This window comes from Pongo pygmaeus, chromosome 9 (assembly GCF_028885625.2).
Source record: "Pongo pygmaeus isolate AG05252 chromosome 9, NHGRI_mPonPyg2-v2.0_pri, whole genome shotgun sequence".
Classification (NCBI taxonomy): domain Eukaryota; kingdom Metazoa; phylum Chordata; class Mammalia; order Primates; family Hominidae; genus Pongo; species Pongo pygmaeus.
The window spans coordinates 20,784,838-20,808,534 of NC_072382.2; the positions used below are offsets into that span (position 1 = coordinate 20,784,838).

The 23,697-nt window shown below is 50.9% G+C and overlaps 1 protein-coding gene across 15 annotated transcripts in view; it reads left to right on the forward strand.

Annotated features, from left to right (window-relative positions):
* The window catches only part of AMBRA1 (autophagy and beclin 1 regulator 1), a 198,378-nt gene extending 175,199 nt beyond the window's left edge, over positions 1 to 23,179 (forward strand). For all 15 annotated transcript variants that reach the window (XM_054439737.2, XM_054439746.2, XM_054439747.2 and 12 more), the window contains 4 exons: positions 2,106 to 2,245; positions 9,750 to 9,842; positions 11,400 to 11,593; positions 21,623 to 23,179. In XM_054439737.2, the coding sequence (XP_054295712.2) occupies positions 2,106 to 2,245; positions 9,750 to 9,842; positions 11,400 to 11,593; positions 21,623 to 22,116 (921 nt within the window). In that variant the 3' untranslated portion in view covers positions 22,117 to 23,179. The remainder of the gene's footprint in view (positions 1 to 2,105; positions 2,246 to 9,749; positions 9,843 to 11,399; positions 11,594 to 21,622) is intronic.
* Positions 23,180 to 23,697: the final 518 nt, after the last annotated feature.

A 23,697-nucleotide genomic window follows, 5' to 3' on the forward strand; every position in this document is an offset into this window, starting at 1 on the left:
CACACTCCGGATAACTACGAGAGAAATTCATTAACTTCATTGGGTTCTTTTTTAATAGTCTCCTCAGTTAGAGCAAAGATTTAAGGAGCCTTAATGAATTCCTTACATTTGGAGTTGAGTCCTACAGGAAGGGTGTAGGAGGTTCCTAATGCAGCTGCCACAGGGCAGTCAGTGCTGTGCCTCAAACCTGAACCAGTTCCATGTCTATAAAAGGCCCATTTGACCTCAGGACCATAGCTAGGCCACTCTGGAAGAGTACCATTTAGCTACCTGGGCACATTTCTCAGCACCACAACACCTAGAAAATTACTAATAACAAGATTCTGTGTGTGTGTGTGTCAGTATATTGAGGACATGTGCTGCTGTCTTCTCCATTTTGGAGGCTGTCCTGTCAAAGGCCTTTCAGATAGGCACCCCAAGGCACATGAACATGTGTTCTCAGATCCAGGGCTGCTTATCACTTGATTTGCATAAATGGAGTGGACCCTTAGTTCAGACTCAATCATCCCTCCCTGCCTTCCTCCCTCCCCACCTTCATCCCTCATCAGAATAGTCAGAAAAATAATTATTATTGTACCACTCTAAGTTCATTTATGAATGTTACTGTCTAAACCACATGCTCATTTGTTTTATCTTTTTTTCCCCTTGTATCAACCCTAGGGGCAGATAAAGGCAGATGAAATGAAGTTCATATTTGATAGATTAAAAACTGGGGAAGCAAGAAGGGAAATAAACTCCAGTTTATAGAGTTTCAGCTTCCTGTCGTTTCCATAGGCCCTGATGATCATTCGTGAAGAGACTCAGATGCAGGTTCCTGGTCACAATAATAGCAGTTACTATTTAGGAGCTTGCACCATGGCAGGCATTTTATACATCATCTCTTTTAATCTCCCAAATTATTTGAATGTATGTGTTTGTTCCAAGTTAAGATCTAGAGATATTGTTTTGTAGCGGCATCAGGAGTTGAACCCAAGTCTTATTAACTGTAAAGCCCATGTCTTTTATTCTTCCACTGACCTGCCCCTATCTCTGATTAAGTTGCTTCTAAAACATATCGGAGAGTGGCCAAAGAGACTGTGAGGCCATAGTTTACCTTCAGCCCAAACCCTACATACTCAGAAAATATGCCGCTCAGAAAATATTAGCTTGGAAAAAGAGAAACAATCAATTTAACAGTGATTTATATAAGCTAGAAACAAGTTGTGTGCCTGAATGTTCACAATTCCCCTCTGCTCCGCTCCCTCCATCTTAATGCACCTTTTAGGTTTCCTTAACAATAGCAGTTTTAACATTGCTTTTAATTAGATGAATTAAGAATGTTCTCTGATGTTATCACCCCCTCCCGCCCCCCTATCACCTCCAATTCCCCATTGCTGTGAGAGCACTGTGATTTCCATGGTAACAGGACTACCAGCCAAAGCTGATGCTCACTGGTTGGCCTGGTCAGAGGAAAGTTATGGGCAGTCCGTCCTGGTATGGTGGGCTTTATGGGGCTTTCCAGGGAGTTAATTTAAAAGCAATGAAGTTAGCTAAAAGGCTCTAAGGAGAGCGCATTCTTAGAGCCATAGAGTCCCCTAGTATTTCTTAAAAGAGACCTAGCTCTCCCCAAAGCTAAGAGAATCCCATCTCTCTTGCTGCCCCAAGGTCTCAGGCATGAGTTAAGAGTCATCCTGTTCGAAAACCAAACACTGCATGTTCTCACTCATAGGTGGGAACTGAACAATGAGAACACTTGGACACAGGAAGGAGAACATCACACCCGGGGCCTGTCGTTGGGGTAGGGGGAGCAGGGAGGGATAGCATTAGGAGATATACCTAATGTAACTGACGAGTTAATGGGTGTAGCACACCAACATGGCACGTGTATACATATGTAACAAACCTGCACATTGTGCACATGTACCCTAGAACTTAAAGTATAATAATAAAATATATATAGAGAGAGAGAGAGAGAAAAAAAAAAAGAAAAAAAAAAGAGTCATCCTGTTCCCAGCCTAACCACCTCCTTTCCTCCCTGTAATTTGTTTCTCCCTGGATTTTGTTATTCTTGGTAACAAATTGTTTCTCCTCCCATTCTCTTTTTTTCCCTCTTTTCCTCTACCTAGAGAGTTTTCAACGTCCTTTATCCCATGCCTGCCGACCAGCGGAGACATGTCAGTATCAACTCTGCCCGTTGGCTGCCTGAGCCAGGGCTTGGCTTGGCCTATGGTACTAACAAAGGAGACCTGGTGATCTGCCGACCAGAGTAAGTGGCTTAAAGTGTGGGGGTTGAGGGATCACTGGGGCCGAGGACTGGGGTAATCAGTATTCACCAATTGGGGTCTTTTAGATGGGAAATGTCAATCCATCTAGAGCCTGCCTCATTCTCAGCGCCACTCCTTAAAGGGCCCTCTTCCCACAGGAAGGAGCTGGTAGGATTAGCTCCCCATTTCACATTTCATCCAGAGACTGATTTAGTGATCATGTTTTCTTGAATCTAAAGGCAGTATTTTTTTTTCTTTGTTTTCCCTTGTTCTCTGGTTTCCTAGTGATACTAAAGTTTCCCTGCAGTCAAAAGCATAGATATCAAAGATTCTTTTTTAAACCCTGTTAGAAAAATTCAACAGGTGGTCTTGGGTTTGAGTAAATGCCATAGACCTTAACTTAAAAAGAATTGGAAACAGGTATTGTTGAAACCCTAATTTGTTAAGCCACTGATCTCTTATAGCCGGATTCTGTCTTGCTTGTTTTCCTTTCTGTCTGGAGCTCTAGCTTGTACTAGTGAAAGCAGATTGAAAAGCTCAATTTGGGGCTGGGCACAGTGGCTCATGCCTGTAATCCCAGCACTTTGAGAGGCTGAGGCAGGCGGATCATGAGGTCAGGAGATTGAGACCATCCTGGTCAATGTGGTGAAACCCCGTCTCTACTAAAATACAAAAAATTAGCCGGGCATAGTGGCACGTGCCTGTAGTCCCAGCTACTCAGGAGGCTGAGGCAGGGGAATCGCTTGAACCTGAGAGGCAGAGGTTGCAGTGAGCTGACATCATGCCATCGCACGCCAACCTAGCGACAGAGTGAGACTCTGTCTCAAAAAAGAAAAGAAAAGCTCAATTTACAGTCAAAGAAATTATTATCTGGTCTTGAAGTAGGGAGTAGGAGGGGATTTGTGTCTGAAGTCCTGATGATACCCCTTCCCCTTCCTTTGGCTTTATATGGAGGTCAGGGTTTCTCCAGGCATCCATTCATTAGAGACGCTGAGAGTCAGCCAGGTCTGTCATCAGTTTCCAGCCCCAGCCAGGTGGAGAGTGTGAAGCTCTGCCTCACTGCAGATCAGGCTGATTGCTGTGTGGGACGTTGCAAGGTTCCAGCCAACTAAATGCCACTTCTGCCTCCAGGCTGTCCTCATGTTGACCTCCACTTGGTGCAGAGTCTTTTTCCCAGAGTGTTCTGCAGATCACAGAGTGTGGTGTGACAGTTCCATCAGGGTCTCTGGTTATCGGAAGTGCCCGTGTTGCCTTTTGATGGGACCCTTGATAGTTTCTCCTAAAGGATGTATTTGGGTCAGCTCATGTGGCCTGGTAGGGAACTGCTGATTGAGTCCTTATGGGCTGAGTTAGGTCAGTGGCCCAGGAGAAAGGAAACCTGGTTCTTAGGGCAGCTCTTGCATTCCATTTTGAATTTTTTGAGCTCCTCCTAAAGACAGACTACTGTCTAAGCCTAGCCTGGTCAGGCTGCGCTTGGAGCTGCAAGAATGTTTTGTGTTGCAAGCCACTTGCTCCAGAGACCATCTTTCACCTCTCTGGAGCGTCCAGAGAGCATTTTCATTATCTCCTTGGGTCTCTCAGTTTCTGCCCTTCCTCTGGCCTGTCCCTAGTCCCAGGATCTGTCCTGAAATATTCCTTTTCCCCAAAGCACATGATGCTGATTGTCTTTTCTCTTTTCTTAACAGTTCATAAGAGGAATCTAATAAGCATGTTTTCCAAAACTGGCACAGAATTCTGGACTATGATTCTACTCTTACTTACACTTCAGTTACAGGCCTTTCTTTCCCTGTTTCTCCGAGACCTCTTTCCTCAGCAGTGTTGTTTTGTCTATGGCTTCCACCACTAACTTTTGTCCCAGCCAAATTTCTAGTCCTCTCCCTTGCAAAAATAATCTACACCCAGTTCGTTGTGGCCTCACAAAGGTTTTTATGTCTGAAACCCCAGCCTACCTACTTTGTGTCAGTCACAGTCATCTCAGCCAAACATGAAACTGACTTGGGCTTCTGTTTTCTCTTTTCTCCCCATATGTTGCTCCAGCATCCCAGAGTCTCAGCTGGCCTAAGCCATCTTGGGCTGCCTGGGGAACTCTCTTACCCACCAGGAACTCAAGCCTCTTCCCTGAGTAAGATGGCATTAGCACTAGACACATTGAACAGTGTCCCGTCACAGACCAAGTTGTGTTGGACTAAGAGAAAACTAGTTTAGCCCATCTTTTTTGGTTGCTGTTTCTCCTGACTTCTTGGGTCAGGTTGGCAAATGCCTCAAGCCTTAGGGCCCAAAATGTAAGGGTACCATATAAATTGGACATGGACATGACTTAAGTTCTTCAAAGCTTAGGCAAGGAAGACTGTGTGTGAGCAATATACACCTAAGGAAGTTAAGACTCCTCTGAGGCCTCCTAACAGATAGATGACAGAACTAGAATTCCTCACTTTACTATCCAGAGCCCTTTTCACTCAAAAACCCCTTTAAAATTCTGACGAAAGTAATGTACTGTCTTCCACAGAAAAATATGCCACAATAACACAGACATACTTTTGTAACTCTTTAAGACCTCAGGTAAAGAATGCAGCTTTAGATCATGTTGAGACGTTTCAGCAGGTCAGGCGTGGATGCAGGGGGAAATGAGAGAGGATCAGTGAGCGCATTCATGTCTTTTGAGCAGTCTACGGATGAGTGGTCTCCAGTCTCAAATGAGGAGAACAAATAGGGAAGTAGGAGCTCAGGGTTCTTGTGTTTCTCATAGGCAGCTGCCTATCCCTGGGTGATACAGCTCCCTGGCACACCCATTCCCAAGGGCACAGGATCCAGCCAGCCAGCTGGGCCAAGATTGCAGCCCTCCCTCTGAAACAGGTGGCTGTCTGCCTTTGTCCCAGGCACAGGCAGCTGTGCCCCATTTTGTGCTCTCAATACTGCTCTTGATTTCTCCTCCATTGTCTTCGCCTCAGCACTCTCTCCAAGCACAAAGACAGAGGAACAAGCTCCTTGGGCATCTCTTGGTGGTACTAAAACCCACTTGGCAGTAGACTAAGGCCTTCAAAAATCCTCCGTCTCTCCAGGGGAAGGAATTCTTAGGACAGGCAAGAAGACAAACAACTGGCCAGTCAGCCCCTCTACAAAGCCATCCCGGGGGCTGATAGCGCAGTCATCCCGCCCTTCCTGGCAGTGAGGCACTCCCTCCTCCTTTGCTCCCCCACCTGCACTCTGCCCAAGCTGCTGCTGTGCCTCTGGCTGTCTGCCAGCCAGCCAGTACCCCCACTAATAACCATGGGGGGTGTGAAGTGCCAGGTTGATATGAGGGGGTGCTTGCTTACTTCCGGCCTCATAAACCAGCCCTGCAAATGTGGCAGGGGGAGGTGCTGGCGGGAAGCCCACTGCCTCTCAGAGTCAGCTCAAAGGACAGAATCAGGGGACTCATGGCAGAAGAGAGGTGGGCTGAGACTATGGGGCATCTGGCCCATTGGCCAACTGTGGGGCTCCTGACAAGGCCTCAGCTCTGTCCCTTCTGTAATCATGGTAATTATAGTCAAGTATCATCACCCAGGGAGGGGAAAGCATGCCTCCGAATCAAAAGGGAGCCAAAATTGCCACGGAAACCACATCTTTCAGGCGAGGCACTAAGAGCCAGGTGCTGGCTCTTTCCCGTGCTGCAGAGACACCAGGCATCTTTGGTCTGATCCTCTGCAGCCGTGTCACTGATAAATGAAAGATGAATGTTATCCAAGGGAATGGTCCCAAGAAGTTGGGAAGTTCAGAGCCAGAAGTTCTGTGAAGAGAGCATCATGACCACTGAGGGAGCTCAGGTCTGTTCAGGGAGCCCTGGAAGGTCTCAGCATGAGGAAGTTGTTGAGCCAGGCCCAGAAGCACAGCTTCCAGATGCTGTGGAGGAAGCCAGGTGTGAGGTGGAAGCCCAGTGGAAAAGCCTGGCCCTGGTTGGACCTCCCAGCCTTCCTCCTCCCTTGGTGTATTTGTGTAGCTCCCAGGAAGAACCCAGAGCAAACAGTGACTCATTCACCCTCACTGAGACCCAAGAAGACACCAGGACATGTTGGGATCATTCTTTACCTCACAGACAGTCAGTGACACTGGGTATTGAAAGCTAAGAGTTTCAGGCCGGGCACGGTGGCTCACGCCTGTAATCCCAGCACTTTGGGAGGCTGAGGCAGGCAGATCACCTGAGGTCAGGAGTTCGAGACCAGCCTGGCCAACATGGCGAAACCCTGTCTCTACTAAAAATACAAAAATTAGCCAGGCATGGTGGCACACACCTGTAATCCCAGCTACTCGGGAGGCTGAGGCAGGAGAATCGCTCGAATCCGGGAGGCTAAGGTTGCAGTGAGCCGAGATCACACCATTGCACTCCAGCCTGGGCAACAAGGATGAAACTCCATCTCAGAAAAAAAAAGGGAAAGAAAGAAAGCTAAGAGTTTCAGTAGCCAGAGAGGGTGTCTTCAACTCTATTCCTTGGTACAGTGCCTGGAATTGAAACCAAATCCATGAGCTCATTGTAGTCCAGCTCTCTGACCACAGAAAGTAAAGCAAATCCAGGCTTAGAATTAGACCTGTTTGTGGGGAGCAGAAAGGATTGGGATGGGGAGGCATAGTGGAGCAACACATCTGAGACAGGAAGTACGGCCCCTGTTCTGTTGGCAGTGGACCTCTTCAGTCAATAGCCAAGGTCACAGCTCTGAGCCGATGATGTTCTGTGCTGCTGCCTGGATGAAAAGCATTCGAGGGGACCTTTTGGCCACCAGCATTATGCTGACAGTCCCAGCTCAGACAGCAGGCCTTCTTGTGGCCTCTTTTCTGAGATAGGAAGGAAGGTTCCAGGTCAGGAAGTACATGGTTTGTTGTAGGTCTGATGTGAACAGTTTGTTGTCACTAACCAGCCCTGGCTAGCAAGAATTCCAGAAGAGGGATTTGGCAGGGACCCATGTGGTATTGCAACCTGTCAATATATCTTGACAAGTTTGTAAATCAGTCTTCCTGGCAGCCAGCTTCACATGGTATCTAACACAGACAGGATTTGCTCACCAAAAACAGAGATGAGTTTGTTTTTGGAGGCCTCTGCTGTTACTTCTGGCCATTTACCTCTTCCATAATGTAAGGTAGCCTTTTCTCACCTTTGCTCTCCAATGCCCATCTAGTTCTCAGTCCCCAAACCCCACAAAAATGGCTGTTTAGAAGACGAAGGATAAACAGTTGGCCCTTGGTATCTGCAGGTTCCACATTCGTGGATTCAGCAAACCATAAATCAAAAGCATTTGGGGGAAAAAAAAAACAGTGAAAATTAACAATACAGTTAGTCTGGGAACGGTGGTTGACACCTATAATCCCAGTACTTTGGGAGGCTGAGGTAGGCAGATTTTTTAGCCCAGAAATTCGAGACCAGCCTAGGCAACATGGTGAAACCCTCTCTCTACAAAACAAAAAACAAAAAAATTTAGCCAGGCGTGGTTAGGTACGCCTGTAGTACCAGCTACTTGGGAGGCTGAGGTAGGAGAATCACCTGAGCCCAGCGAAGTCAGGGCTGTAGTGAGCCATGATCACACCACTGCACTTCAGACTAGGCAACAGAGTGAGATGCAATACAGAATAATAACTATTTGCATAATTTACATTGTATTAGTGCAAGTAATCTAGAGATGATTTTAAGTATACAAAAGGATATGGATAGTTTGTGTATTAGGGACTTGAGCAACCATAGATTTTGGTATCCACAGGGGATTACCAATTCCCCAAAGATACCAAGGGACAACTGTACTGCTTTTTAAAGAGGTGACCTTTGGAATTACACCAGCTCCACAGCCTGACAGGCCCCTTAAAAGGAGCTGGGAGAGGTTTACTACAGGGCAGTGAAAAGAAGAGCACTTTTGTTTGGCTGTGGCTCTTTCCCTTCAAAGAAGCAAGTAGTATTCCCTCAGGTGAAGCCTAATCATAGTTACCCTCTAAAGACAGATTTGGGCTGGGCATGGTGGCTCACGCCTGTAATCCCAACATGTTGGGAGGCCGGGGTGGGAAGATCATTTGAGCCCAGGAGTTCAAGACCAGCCTGGGCAACATAGTGAGACCCCATCTCAAACAATAAAAAATAAAAAATAAACAAAATTTTAAAAAGACAGATTTGGGCTGGGCGCAGTGGCTCATGCCTGTAATGCTAGCACTTTGGGAGGCCAAGGTGGGCAGATCACTTGAGGTCAGGAGTTTGAGACCAGCCTGGCCAACATGGTGAAACCCCATCTCTACTAAAAATATAAAAATTAGCCGGGCGTGGTGGCACACATCTGTAATCTCAGCTGCTCAGGAGGCTGAGGCGGGAGAATCACTTGAACCCAGGAGGCAGAGGTTGCAATGAGCTGAGATCATGCCACTGCACTCCAGCCTGGGCGTCAGAGTGAGACTCCATCTCAGAAAAAAAGGCAGATTTGGAGGCTCAGTGCCTGGTTTTATTGCCTTTTACCTGAGGCAGCACAGCCTCCTGGGACCTCCTGGGACACAGTTCCTCGTCATCCAGGCCCTGCCTGGTCTCTGTCCTAGCCAACACCCATGTTTAGGAAGGAAGCACCTCCCAGCATCCTATAATCCACTCACTTGGGGATGTTTGCTGTTTATGGAAGTAACTTCTGTTGTTAAAGGAGGCTGACCTAGGCCTCTAGGTTAAATAGCTGACTTTTGGTGAAGTTTGTCTTCCTCTGCTCAGGCCGCCCCAGGGGCGAGAGCCTGCACTGTCTTTGTTTTCTGAGGCCTCTGCTTTTCTTTTCTTTTTTTTTTTTTTTGAGACAGAGTCTCGCACTGTCACCCAGGCTGGAGTACAGTGGCGCGATCTCAGCTCACTGCAACCTCTGCCTCCCGGTTCAAGTGATTCTCCTGCCTCAGTCTCCTGAGTAGCTGGGACTACAGGCACGTGCCACCAAGGCCAGCTAATTTTTGTATTTTTAGTAGAGACGGGGTTTCACAGTGTTGGCCAGGATGGTCTTGATCTTGTGACCTCGTGATCTGCCCGCCTCGGCCTCCCAAAGTGCTGGGATTACAGGCGTGAGCCACCGGTGCCCGGCCAAGGCCTCTGCTTTTCAAGACTAGGCATGCCCATTGGGCAGAGCTGTCCATGGCTCTGTATCTCTCCAGTGGGCCTCACTCCAGCCTCACATTTGCCATCTTAGTTCCTTTCTCTGTGTCTGAAGAATACTCAGGACCCACTGCCTGTATCTGTTGTTGCTATTTTTTAGCTGTCTCTTAGCTCCAAGGAGGAGCCAGTTAGGCTTGTCAGGGGGAAGGGAGAAGCTAAACCCACCATTCCAGGCATTTAGGCTATTAGAGATTTGTCTGAATTGCCCCAGCACTGAGCATCCTGATGAGGCAGCAGCTCTGGTCTTGGTTTCAGCTCAGCCCCAGGAGACAGAAAGGATGGGCAGCCACAGTCCACAAAGCCAGGAGTTTCAGGAGCTCTTATCCTTCCCTCTCTAATGCCTTTCACCTTCTTCTGTACCCTTCCCAACTGATTTTTAGGGCCTTAAACTCTGGTGTTGAGTACTACTGGGACCAGCTGAACGAGACGGTCTTCACTGTCCATTCCAACAGCAGGAGCAGCGAGCGGCCTGGGTATGTTTGGGAAGTAGGCAGGGAGCAGCTGGCTGGAGGCCCGTCCCTTCCTCCTGCTTTTGATGGGCTCTTAAGCAGCGCCCTCTAGGGCTCTGGGTCCCTCCTCAACCAGAGCAGCACCTCCTTGATCTTTTGTGTACAGTTTCATTTGAGAAAAGTGTTGTGTGGCTAAGAAAGAGAACAAAAGCTCTGCTCTCAGAGTCTTGCTGTAGAACCACCCCCTGGCCCTCTCCCATCCTGGCCGTGGTGCCTGGGCACACTTGGGGTGAGGAGAGAAGATAGGGCCTGGAGAAGGATGCCGCCCCATGAAGTCTGCTCCATGGCCCAGGCTCTTCCAGATGACCAGGACCTCAGGGACCAAGCTGCCCAGGGCTGTAGCCGAGGGACAAATCCTCTTGAGGCACCCATTAGTAGAAATCTGGTACTGATCCTTTCATCACTTAATTCACTAATGAAGACTGGAACAAAGCGCTGGGTTGTTGATAAACCCAAAGCAATTGCTACTTCCCCTAGGAATTGCTGAGCATACCTGGAGGAATAGTCCCAGAAGCAGCTAGAAATATGAGTGTCTGGTGATAGTCTCAAAAGCCCTGGGCTGCCTCTGCTGCCAGCTCCAGCTATTCCAAGGCAGTGCCTGGGACATGCCCAAGGAAGGGGGATGTTAGCATTGGCCGGAACCTTCCTTGTAGGACAGCCTATGCTCCCTACCGGCAAGGGTCTGTTTTCAGAAGGCCCTGGAAAGAGGATCCCAGAACAGCCTCATAAGAGTTCCAGTCCTGGATGGGCGCGGTGGCTCACGCCTGTAATCCCAGCACTTTGGGAGGCTGAGGCGGGCGGATCACGAGGTCAGGAGATCCAGACCATCCTGGCCAACATGGTGAAACCCCTCTCTACTAAAAATACAAAAATTAGCCGAGCATGGTGGTGTATGCCTGTAATCCCAGCTACTCGGGAGGCTGAGGCAGGAGAATCGCTTGAATCCTGGAGGCGGAGGTTGCAGTGAGCTGAGATTGCGCCACTGCACTCCAGCCTGGGTGACAGGGTGAGACTGTCTCACCAAAAAAAAAAAAAGAGTTCCAGTTCTTTCCCTCCAAAGTGGAGTTCTCAGTTCACTTGGAAATTCAAGAATTCAAAGTGGAATCTTATGAGCATACAGTTGGAAGGAAGGTAAAGCTAAAGAGAGAAAGGACCTTTTTCTAGTGCTCACTCTTTATCCCATGATCTCAGCTACTGGCCTCCTGAATTTCATTAATGTCTTTTCAGATCAGCCATCTCTACAGCTCCTCCCCACTCCCCGACAGGGGTCTGTTGTTGAAGGGCATGACTGAGTGAGCCAGGGTTGCAAGATTGGATGTTTCTGTGGCCTTTCATTGTTCCAGGGTATAGACTAACCTTGGGGGAGAATGGACACAGACAAGTTAACCGCCATCAAGAGGTAGTTGCAGGAGCGCAGGGCCTGGCCCACACTGCCCTGAGGATTGGCACAGAGCCAGCAGAGTGCTGTGAGGGGCGCTGTCCCAAGCCCTATCTGACTTCAGTCTGCCTTTCTCTCCCTAGAACCAGCAGAGCCACATGGAGGACAGACAGAGACATGGGGCTGATGAATGCCATTGGGCTGCAGCCCCGGAACCCTACCACCTCAGTGACATCTCAGGGCACCCAGACTCTGGCCCTTCAGCTGCAGAATGCCGAAACACAGACTGAGAGGGAGGTGCCGGAGCCAGGGACAGCCGCCTCAGGTCCTGGTGAAGGTAGGAGCCGTGTGGCGCTGGAAGGGGTGGGAGAGGGACCCTAAGACCGAGTGAGTGCCACTTCCCACTCAGGATGCGTACCCCTTCCCATGTCTGGGTGATGCCCACCTGGTGGCATTAAGAGCCTCCTCAGCAGCGACATGGTTTCCCTGAGCTGGGTCACTCTTGCAGCTGGCCTCAGCTCCCACCAAGTACGCTGACATCCCTGTCCTCTAAAATGTGAGGACCCAGGCTCTTTTTCCAAAGAGAGAGCACAGAAAGCCTGAATTGAAAGGGCTAAAGGGAGACTCCCTCCTGCAAGCTGCCATTCCAGAGAAGTATACCCAGGCCTTAGCTTCTGGGGCCAAACCACAGCCTAGCTTGTCGTCCCCCTACCAGTGTGGCAGATTTGGGACTGCCCCATGGGAGGACCTCTCACACTCCTGTCACACCTGGGGCTCGTTGACATTTTGGCTGCAGCCTGGCATATCATCAGCCCCTTCCTCTCACCTATTTCAGGTGTGGTTCTGCCACACTCGGCCCTGACTCTCTGTGCCAGCCTCACACTTTTAAAAACCAATTAGCACTTCCCAGCAGCAGAGCTCGAGCCACTTAGGAGTCCGTCAGCAGCTGTGTTAAACAGGCTGTTCTCACTCAGTTGCTATCCTCACCCCCTACCTCCAGCCCCCTTGCTGGTCCTAGCTCCAAACAAAGCAGCCTCCAAACAGACACATTTTCTAAGTCTGTGTTGAGCCATTTGCCCAGAAGAGACTATGGGAGGAAAAGCCATGGTGCATGTCAGGCAAAGAATAACAAACGTGCCTATCACCCCAGGGAACGGCTTTCTACACCGCAGTCCCCCACAGGGTATTGCATGGTCGCTCTCTATGCCATGAACTGAGAATTCTCAAAGTGAAGTCCCTCTTTGGTCTGTAGCACAGCCCACCTCCTGCATTTGTGCTTGGTGGAAGCCCCTCACTGCGGCCATGACCATAAGGTGGTGCTGGCTGGAGCAGCCAACCTCCGCTGTGAGCCTCTGGGAGGAGGTGGTGGAAGGCTCCTTCTGCCATCTTCAGGCCCTTTTTTGCAGGTTTCTTTGGACTCTGAGCTGCTCTGGAGTCCATTAGGCCTTTTCCAGGAAGCCTGAGGGCCAGGCAAAAGGGAACCACCACGGGCTTCTCCAGTGGAGCCAGCGGGCCAGCCCTCTCAGTAGGAGGCAGACCTCTCAGAGCTCCCAGTAAACCCTGACAGCGGGAGGGGTTTGGAGAAGTGGACCATTCTCTTAGGCAGCCTCTTCTTTTTATTTTTATTTATTTATTTATTTATTTTTGAGACAGAGTCTCACTCTGTCACCTAAGCTGGAGTGCAATGGCGCGATCTCGGCTCACTGCAACCTCTGGGATCTCAGCTCACTGCAACCACTGCTTCCCGAGTTCAAGTGATTATCCTGCCTCAGCCTCCCGAGTAGCTGGGCATGTGCCACCATGCCCGGCTAATTTCTGTATTTTTAGTAGAGACAGGGTTTCACCATGTTATCCAGGCTGGTCTCGAACTCCTGATCTCGTGATCCGCCCACCTCAGCCTCCCAAAGTGCTGGGATTAAAAGCGTGAGCCAACTGTGCCTAGCCTCTTTTTTTATTTTTTGAGATGGAGTCTCACTCTGTCGCCGAGGCTGGAGTGCAGTGGTGCAATCTCAGCTTACTGCAACCTCTGCCTCCCAGGTTCAAGTGATTCTCTCTGCCTCAGCCTCCTGAGTAGCTGGGATTACAGGCGCCTGCCACCACTCCCAACTAATTTTTGTATTTTTTAGTGGAGACGGGGTTTCGCCATGTTGGCCAAGCTGGTCTTGAACTCCTGACCTCAAGTGATATGCCCACCTCAGCCTCCCAAAGTGCTGGGATTACAGGCGTGAGCCACCACACCCGGCCAGCCCCTTATGTATGTTTGTAGTATGTATATATGTATGTGCAAATAGCAGTCACTGGAATCGTGTGTTGTTTGTTTTGTTTTGTTTTTGAGATGGGGTCTCGCTATGTTGCCTTTGCTGGCCTTGAACTCCTGGGATCAAGTGATCCTCCCACCTTGGCCTCCCAAAGTGCTGTAGTTACAGGTGTGAGCCACCACACCTGGCCCTTTTTTTTTTTTTTTTTTTTTTTTTTTTAAATTTAAAGATAGAGTCTCAGCTGGGTGTGGTGGCTCATGGCTGTAATCCTAGCACTTTGGGAGGCTGAGGTGGGCAGATCACTTGAGATCAGGAGTTCAAGACCAGCTGGCCAACATGGCAAAACACTGTCTCTACTAAAAATACAAAAATTAGCCGGGCATGGTGGTGGGCACCTGTAATCCCAGCTAATGAGGTGGCTGAGGCAGGAGAATCACTTGAACCTGGGAGGCAGAGGTTGCAATGAGCCAAGATCACACCACTGCACTCCAGCCCGGGCAACAAAGCAAGACTCTGTCTCAAAAATAATAATAATAATAAAATAAATAAATAAAGATAGAATCTCAGCTGGGCATGGTAGCTCACACCTGTAGTCCCAGCACTTTAGGAGGCCAAGGCAGGAGGATCCGTTGAGTCCTGGAGTTCAAGACCAGCCTGGGCAACACAGCAAAACCTTGTCTCTACTAAATATACACAAAATTAGCCGAGCATGGTGGCACACATCTGTAGTCCCAGCTACTCTGGAGGCTGGAGGCAGGAAGATTGCTTGAGCCTGGAAGGTGGCGACTGCAGTGAGCTGTGATGTGGCGACTGCAGTGAGCTGTGATATGCCACTGCACTCCAGCCTGGGAGACAGAATGAGACCCTGTCTCAAATATAAATAAATAAATGAAATAAAGATAGAGTCTCACTCTGTCGCTCAGGCTGGAATACAGTGGCGCCATCATGGCTCACTGCAGTCCTGAATTCCTAGGCTCAAGCCATCTTCCTGCCTCAGCCTACTGACTAGCTGGGACTACAGGTGTGCGCCACCATGCCCAGCTATTTTTTTTAATCATTTTTTTTTTTTATAGAGATAGGGTCCCGCCGTGTTGCTCGGGCTGGTCTTGAACTCCTGGCTTCAAGCAAGCCTCCCTTCTTGGCCTCCAAAAGTGCTGGAATTACAGGCATGAAGCACTGCGCCCAGCTAGGCAGCGCTTTCTGATTTGATTTCACTGAGCTTTTACCATGTGTCAGCCACTTGGTAAAAGTGGTGAAGACAAGTAGGCCTCTCTGTCCTTCCATGAGGAGCTCACAGTCTAGAGAGGGAGATGGGCGCCTAAACTGATAATTGTTTTAGTGTGATGAGGACCTCTGGAGCATAGAGGAGGAGGGGCTGTGCCCAGCCTGTGGGGCTTAGGGGAGACTCCTGGAGGAGGTGGCCCTGAGCCTAGTCTTCAAGGATGAATAGGAGTCAGGTGAAGTAGGGTGGTGGGGAAGCATTCCTGGAGACATGTCTCAACACGTGCAATGGCACCAAGTTCAAAGACATGTTACTGCATAAAGGACCACTAATTTGTGTTCATGGCATGTCTGGTGCATGTGGAGAACTGACACTGGATGAATGGGGAGGGCAAGTTACTGGGACTGGGCTGGGAGTGAGGCCTTCAGCCTGAAGGTGACATGCTGGGGCTCTGGGAGCAGGAGCTGCCACCTTCAGAAGTGTGTCTGCTGGTGTTTCACCTCCCAGAGAATTCTCTGCTGTTTTCTTGGTTAGCATGCAGCCCATTTCTGGCTTCTAGTCAATTATAAGTTCTTTTCATTCTTCTGGGGGGATGGGGACAGAGGGTGGGGCAGAGGGAAAGAGCTCTTTTCCTTGGTTTTAGGAGGCAAGACCTGGTTCCTTGTCCCACTATCCCCTCCTCCTGTAAAGTAGAGCAGGCGGTAGAGGACGGCCCCAGCTAAGCTGAGGCTCTGGTCAGCGGGAGCAGCAGCCAGAGTGAGACCAGGCAGCTGGCTGCTTCTGCCTGCCTGCATCCCTGCATGGTCTGCCTATACTCTGCACCCACAGCTGTTCCACACACCATACCCCTTTCAGAAACCAGTCAGGGCAGGGGAGGTGTGGGCAGAGTCGGGGCAGAGGGTATGGGCACTTGATGGATGGGTGTCAGTGTCCAGCCTTGTCCCTCCTAGGGCAAGGAGCCTTGCTCTGAGGCACTCATACCACTATTCTGCTGTCAGACTCTTCAGGGGAGCCCAGGGATCAGGGCTCTCTTTGGGCCCAGATTCCCCCACGCAGAGGCAGCTGGCAGGTTTTGTATTGACAAAACCAGAGCTGCAAGAGCATGGATAGCGAAATCCTCTGGTCAGGGAGTTCAGCTCTTCTGGGCTGGGCTAGAAGGGAGATCCCACCTGCACTCACACCTGCTACAGCCACGAAGATTTATTTATTTTGTTTTTATTTTTTGAGACAAGATCTCACTCTTCCATCCAGGCTGGAGTACAGTGACACGAACACGGCTCACTGCAGCCTCGACCTCCTGGGCTCAAGGGATCCTCCACCTCAGCCTCCTGGCACACGCCACCACACCTGGCTAATTTTGTTTATTTTGTTTGTTTGTTGTAGAGACAGGGTTTCACCATGTTGCCCAGGCTGGTCTTGAACTCCTGGGCTCCAGTGATCCTCCCGCCTCGGCCTCCCAAAGTACTGGGATTATAGGCATGAGCCGCCACACTCAGCCACCCAGATTTATTAATGTGGGAAGCCTGCTCTGCTTGTAGTAATTGCTGTTCTGTGCCCTGCCCCTCCCCATTCCCTTTGGCCCTTTTCTGTCAGTTAGCACCAAAGGGCTCCTAGGCTACTTCTCATTTTCTTGTTCTATGAAAATTTGGTTGAAATCCATTCAGCTCTTTCCAGGCCTTCCAGGAGGAGCCCTCCACAGGGGTATTTGCATGCGTCAGCTTTTTTGCATGTTCAACTTTAACAAGAGTTTGACTTCTCCCAGAATTTGACTCTACAGCAAGCTTTCCTACCCTGCTGGCCAAGAGGGTAGCTCGAAAAGGGAGGGAAGCATTTCCTGGGCTTACCATTGGCTTCCAGCACTGATACAGTGCCTCCCTAGCTTGCAGTGGGCATTCAGGCAAGCATGGAATTAATGAGTTTAGCTGAGCTGAGGCAAGGCCCTGCCTCCGAGCATGGCTGTGCCCCACTATTTGGAGAGCACCATGGCTGTGCCCCTGACCCGTAGCAAAGGTCATCTGAGCCTCTGTTTTGTCTGGTGAAGATGGTTGGTAGACCAGCAGCAGTAGCCTGGGCCCTGGGCCAGGAAAAAGCAAATGTGAAGAGGGAGGGGCTGGAAGACCAGTACTCCCAGAGGTCAGGAAGGGCAGCTCCTCCTGTGACTCTCTGAGTCTCGGTTCCCTCTTCTGCTCTTCTGGCAATGAAACCTCTAGAATTAAATATGGTTGCAGGGTATGGTGGGAACTTGTTGATCCTAGGGCCTCTGCTTCTAGAGTGTCCTAGGACTTGCCAAGGAAGAGACCTCATGTGAACTCTGAATCAATTTCCTATTTTCAAAGACAAAAACAGATGCTTTTTCTACAGAGAAGGAGACCGCAGAATTAACCCCCTGTCTGCCACTGTGCCTGGATCCCTGACTATGACTACCATTTCCCTCTAGCCCTGGTATTTTTTCTCTTGAAGAATGTGCCAGCTGCCCTCAGTTGCTCTTAGCCTTGGCTAAGAGTTCCCAGGAGGGAAGCATAGCTCATAGTTCTGTAGGCTGAAGCTGTCCACACCCAGCCCTGGGGGAGCCATTTGTTTGTACATTTTAAAATCTTCCATTCATTCTTTTTTGAGCACTTACTTTGTGTCTGGTATTGTATTAGGCACCATGAATTCAAGGGCACTGTGGAGGGAATTACATTGAGATGAATCCATTGTGTCTCTTCCCTCAAAGAGCAAGTCCAGAGAGAACTAGACATGTAAGTGCTTCTCCAGTGGCTCACGCCTGTAATCCCAGCACTTTGGGAGGCTGAGGCAGGCAGATCACTAGGTCAGGAGTTCAAGACCAGCCTGGCCAACATGGTGAAACCCCATCTCTACTAAAAATACAAAAAAAATTAGCTAAGTGTGGTGGTGCACACATGTAATCCCAGCTACTCAGGAGGTTGAGGCAGGAGAATTGCTTGAACCTGGGAGGTGGAGGTTGTAGTGAGCCGAGGTCTCGCCACCGCACTCCAGCCTGGGCAACAGAGCGAGACTCTGTCTCAAAAAAATAAAATAAAATAAATGCTTCTCCCGCAATGGGCAGTTACAAGACCAGTTTTCCAAGCATCCTTAAGTCTGGAGCCCCTGTGAGGAGCCTGGGAGCCCTTTTATTCATCCATACATGTATTTGACAAATACACGCCCAGTGTAAACCCACGTATTAGACTTGACTCAAAAGAGAATACAACTGAGTCCAGGACCTTCAGGAACTTATAGGCCAGAAGAGAGATGCCACAGCTACGGGGAGGTGTGAAGCACTGTGAGGCCCCAGAGAAGGAGCAGCCCCTTCTAGCTGGGGAACCAGAGAGAACTGGGTGGCAGAGGAGACGGGACAAGAGCATGGCACAGTGTGCACAGTGTATGCCCATCTTTGCAGGCAGGGAGCAGGGCTGCCGGGTACCTGCAGGAATGTGGGGGACAGGGCAGGAAGGTCTGCAGCATGATAAGGGTCTGGCCAGAGAGTCCTCAAATGTCAAGCTAAGGAGTTTTGACTACTGTGAGGGCTTTTGTAGCTGCTGGGTTTTGAACAGGGTGCAGACTTAACCAGAGCTCAATTCAGCAGGGCTGAATTAGGATGGTAATAGCAAAATGTGGAGACTAGATGGAAGGGGAGGAGACTGGAAGCAAGAAGCCCAGTTAGGACACAGTCATAGCCATAGAGAGGGGTGGCCAGGCCTGGAGCCATAGGCAAGCAAGCAGTGGGCTCAGACTTGAGTGCCAGCAGCAGGGCCTCCACCAGAGCCTGGGAAAGCCCATCCGTGGCTCTCTGGGGGCTTGGCTGCAGCAGCGCCCATAGGGCCCCAAGGCAGCCTGTTCTGCTCCTGGTAATCTACTTGAGAAGAACTGAGCTGGGCGTGGTGACTCAAGCCTGTAATCCTAGAACTTTGGGAGGTCCAGGTGGGTGGATCACAAGGTCAGGAGTCTGATACCAGCCTGGCCAGCATGGTGAAACACTGTCTCTACTAAAAATACAAAAATTAGCCGGGTATGGTGGCACATGCCTGTAGTCCCAGCTACTCGGGAGGCTGAGGCAGGAGAATTGCTTGAACCCGGGAAGTGGAGGTTGCAGTGAGCTGAGATCATGCCACTGCACTCCAGTCTGGGCGACAGAGCGAGACTCTGTCTCGAAAAGAAAAGAAAAGAGCTAAGAGTTCACCAGGCACAGCGCCCGGGGGGCACAGTGCACTCCAGTGCCAGCAGGCCTCAGGCCAGCCACGGCACGCCCCAGACCATGCTGTGAGGGCTTCAGTGCACAGAGTTCCTAGAAAGCATTGGGGCTACAGTGAGCACAGGGAGGGCCCCAGGGGGCCTCCCCAGGCAGCCCTTGGCTCCCAGGGTAGAATCTCTGTGGGCACCAAGGCTGTAGGTTGACCTTTTTCTTCTTACCCTCTGCCCCACTGTTAGAAGGCTTTAAACCCTGAAGATGGGGTTGACCCAGTACTCTGAGAGCCCTTCAGGTTTTCTCTCCTTCTGCCCTGGGAACTGGAGCCGGGTGTCCCAGGAGGAAGTGGGGAAGGGCAGCCACCTTGAGGGATGGAGGGCAGCGCTTTATCAGGGGATGTCCAGAAAAGCAAGAGAGGACATAATGCTGAGGAAGATCGTCTAAGACTGGGGCTGGGCGCAGTGACTCACCCATGTAATCCCAGCACTTTGGGAGGCCAAGGCAGGAGGATTGCTTGAGCCCAGGAGTTCAAGACCAGCCTGGGCAACATGGCGAAACCCTGTCTCTACAAAAAGTACAAAAAATTAGCCAGGTGTGGTGGTGCGTGCCTGTACTCCCAACTACTCAGGAGGCTGAGGTGGGTGGATTGCTTGCACCCGAGAGGCTTAAGCTACAGTGAGCCGTGTTTGTACCATTGCACTCCAGTTTAGGTGACATAGCGAGACCTGGTCTCAAAAAAAAAAAAAAAACCTGTAGAAAGAACTAGAAGCATGAGGCTGCCAAGTACTAGCAAGAAGGGTGAGAGATCTCTTGGGGCCTTAGATGCCACCAAGCTATGAAACTCGCTGGCCTGGAAATTCAACTCTAATGAGGCAGGCAGAGAGAAGGGAATGGGTGGGGTTAGGGGAGCAAAGAAAGTCTCATAAAAATAGCTGCTGGCAAGTACCCCAAAAGGAAAGAAAACTCAACATCAAAACCCCCAAAACTGCAAAATCCCAAACAGTAGCTGATGGGGACAAATCAGCAGTTCAGTGGAGCCATCCCTCGCAGCCTGAGAGCCTTGATCATAGTTGCCCACGGTCTTTGCCTGGTTCTCACCCTACCAAGAGCTGAGCAGAAAGCTGGAAGGGAGGTCCCACAGCGATAAGAGTTCCACTGCTGCAGACCCCAAGTTAATCACAACAGGCACCGTTGACCAAGTGCCTGGGCTGTGCGTTAGCTCCTTTTCTCTCTCCAGCACCGTGCAAGGTAGAGTTAGGGATTTTTTTCAAGGTCACCCAGCAAGCAAGTGACAGAGCTGAGATTTGAGCCGAAGTCTTTTCTGTTCCCACACAAGGGAATGCTCAGGCCTTTCTGGAGAGGGAGTGGCAGACAGATCCTTCTCTCCCTCCCCAGACCTGGGGCCTGTGCTGGTCAGTTGACTCTCTCCTGGGAAATATGGCATCAGGCATTGAGCCCCAGGAGAACAATAACTGGGGAATAGCTTGTGAAGACGGCGGGTAAAGGGAAAGAAGAGAAGGAAACAGCCCTTCCAAGGAACAGTTAAAACTCTCAGCTTCTGACCAGGCACGGTGGCTCACGCCTGTAATCCCAACACTTTGGGAGGCCTAGGTGGGCGGATCGCCTGAAGTCAGGAGGTCAAGAGCAGCCTGGCCAGCATGGTGGAACCCCATCTCTACTCAAAATACAAAAAATTAGCCGGGTGTGGTGGGAGCCTGTAATCCCAGCTACTCAGGAGGCTGAGGCAGAAGAATCGCTTGAACCCGGGAGGTGGAGGTTGCAGTGAGCCAAGATTGTGCCACTGCACTTCAGCCTGAGTGACAAGAGCAAAACTCCATCTCAAAAAAACAAATAAAGGCTGGGCGCGGTGGCTCATGCCTGTAATCCCAGCCCTTTGGGAGGCTGAGGCGGGCAGATTACCTGAGGTCAGGAGTTCGAGACTGGCCTGGCTAACATGGCGAAACCCCGTCTCTACTAAAAATATAAAAATTAGCTGGGTGTGGTGGCAGGCACTTGTAGTTACTCAGGAGGCTGAGGCAGGAGAATGGTGTGAACCCAGGAGGCAGAGCTTGCAGTGAGCCAAGATCGCACCACTGCACTCCAGCCTGGGTGAAAGAGTGAGACTCCATCAATCAATCTATATATATATATATAAATAAAAACTCTCAGCTTCCTCAGGGGCTTTGAGGAGGTAACACAAAACTACGTTGAAGGAAGACAGCGTTGTAATGAAGCAGAGCAGACTGTTTCCCTTTGGACCACACCCATAGAGTACCTACTCTCTTTGCAGAGAAAGGGTGGCATACCCCAGCTCAGCCCTAGGTCTGCTGAGTTTCCACAACAGGGAGCAAGCAGACAAAACCAGCTGTCTGAACCTGCCTCCTTGCATGCTAAGCTGCCACTGGTGCTGAGAGAACTCATTGAGGCCAACCTGCTGCCTTCTGGGCCAGTGCTGCCTCTTAACTGGCCATCCTAGGCCTCAGTTTCCCCACCAGTAAAACAGAAGTATGGATTGTGATCATTCTGGGGGTTTTGTCTAGCTTTCAAGACTCCGATTGGTTTTCACAGTGATGGAGCGAGTCTTCTCTATCCTGCGTTTAGTCAAGAATCCCCCAGCTGCTACCAGTGGCTGCCCACCTGCCTCAGAGGCCCAGGCCAGCAGCCAATTCGCTCTTTCTTCTGCTTTGTATCTGCCAGGTGAGGGTTCAGAGTATGGTGCCAGTGGAGAAGATGCGCTCAGCAGGATCCAGAGGCTGATGGCGGAGGGCGGCATGACGGCCGTGGTGCAGCGGGAGCAGAGCACCACCATGGCCTCCATGGGCGGCTTCGGCAACAACATCATCGTCAGCCACCGCATTCACCGCAGCTCTCAGACGGGCACTGAACCTGGTGCCGCCCACACCTCCTTACCCCAGCCCTCCACCTCTCGGGGACTGCTCCCAGAGGCCGGGCAACTGGCAGAGCGAGGCCTAAGCCCCCGGACAGCTTCCTGGGACCAGCCTGGTACCCCTGGGCGGGAGCCAACCCAGCCAACCCTGCCCTCTTCCTCCCCTGTCCCCATTCCTGTTTCCCTTCCCAGCGCTGAGGGACCAACCCTCCACTGCGACTTGACCAATAACAACCACCTTCTGGATGGTGGCAGCAGCAGGGGGGACACTGCAGGCCCTAGGGGAGAGCCACGGAACAGGTAGAGACAAACGTTGCACTGGTGCCTCCCCTCGAACCGCCAAGCAGAAACCGGACCTCACAGCTGACTGGGAACTGGACACGTGGAAGAGCTGCTGGCTGCATCAGGGAACAGGAGAAGGAGGGTCGGGGTGGAGAGGAAGATCAGTCAATGGGCACGAGACAGTCGAATGGGCAAGGCATGCCTCGGGGAACTAGAACCTTCCAGGATCTGGAGCCCGGGAGAGCCACACTGTGGGCTTAATGTGAATAGAGGAGCAAGTGGGTATCTCTGCCAGGCACCCCACTTTCTCCTAGTAACATGGGCTCAGGGGACTCATCCCTGGACAGAGCCTTCAGAGAGTGAACAGTCTTCCAGATCTGGGCCAATCATCCTGGACAGAGGCCCGCGAGGCAGCTTTGCCCTGTCCACCTGTTGGGTGGGCAGAGCCACCAGGAACCCAGAAACAGGAGGAGTGGCCTGGCCCCCAGAAACCACCTCCAACTCTGAGCCTTCCAGAGCTTCAGCCTCTCTTCGTCGTCTTACCCCACTGAAACCAACAGGGGGTCGGGCCAGGCTCCCAGATTCTTGAGGACAGGGACTTTGGCATTTACTAATGGGGGACTACTGTGGGGTAAGGGGGCAGCCTGCTTGCCTGATACAGGATGGGGTCAAGGGACAGTGGGCAGGTCCTCACTCAGGAGTGGGGGGTGTAGGCTGGCCGGCCCCCAGGGCTTGTCCACCCATCTTCTCCTCCCCCCAAGGCCCTCGGAGCAGCGCCTGTGGGTGTCAGTATTACCTGAGCCTAGGCCAAAGCTAGCCCAAGGCTGGGGAAGGGGAGGAGACTCCAGGTCAGAATGTGAGGTCTCAGTCTGTGATTTAAGGTGTTGCATGTGGACTCTTAACTGTACGTGTAGTTTCTAGTGGAGAAATCAAGGCTCTGATCATTTTGTTTTTAGTATGAAAATGTGATTTCCTTTCTGTTTGTAACTCATCATAGAAACATTGTGGTGGGAGGAGAGGGGATAATCTACAGCTAATGAGGGAAACACCAAAGATCACATCATTAAAATGATGACATGCCCCTCGCCAGGCTCCTCTCTCTTATTTCCACGGAGGATGGGGGAGGGGTGGGGATTGGGAAGTGAGGGACATTGAACTGGGCCAGGCCCAGGTTCTCCCGGCACTGTTTCTGGTGCTCTCCTAGTGGGGTGCAGTGGACCCATCTGACCCCTTCGCCAGAGCTGGTCAGGTGAGGGCTGCCACCTCTGCTTCATACCACTTCTCTGTACGCCACCACTTCCTGCTTCCCCAGGGCCTGCTATAGACTGCAGCCACCTTCCAGTGCCGGGGTGAGTATGTAGGAAGGAATGATGGAAGGCTGTTCATCCTAATAGCTTCCCACCCAGGACTACAGGCCTGAAGTGATGTAACTGGCCAGAAAGCTGGATCCCCTCCAGTCCTGGGAAAGCGCGCACAGCAGGTGTCCAGCCTGCTAGGCAGGTGGAGGGGCTTGGTCCTATTTGCAGGCAAGGTGCCAGTTGCTAGCTGCTCAGGTTTCCCTTGACTGTGTCTTCCCTACAGTGGCCGAAAGGCCTGCTCTATT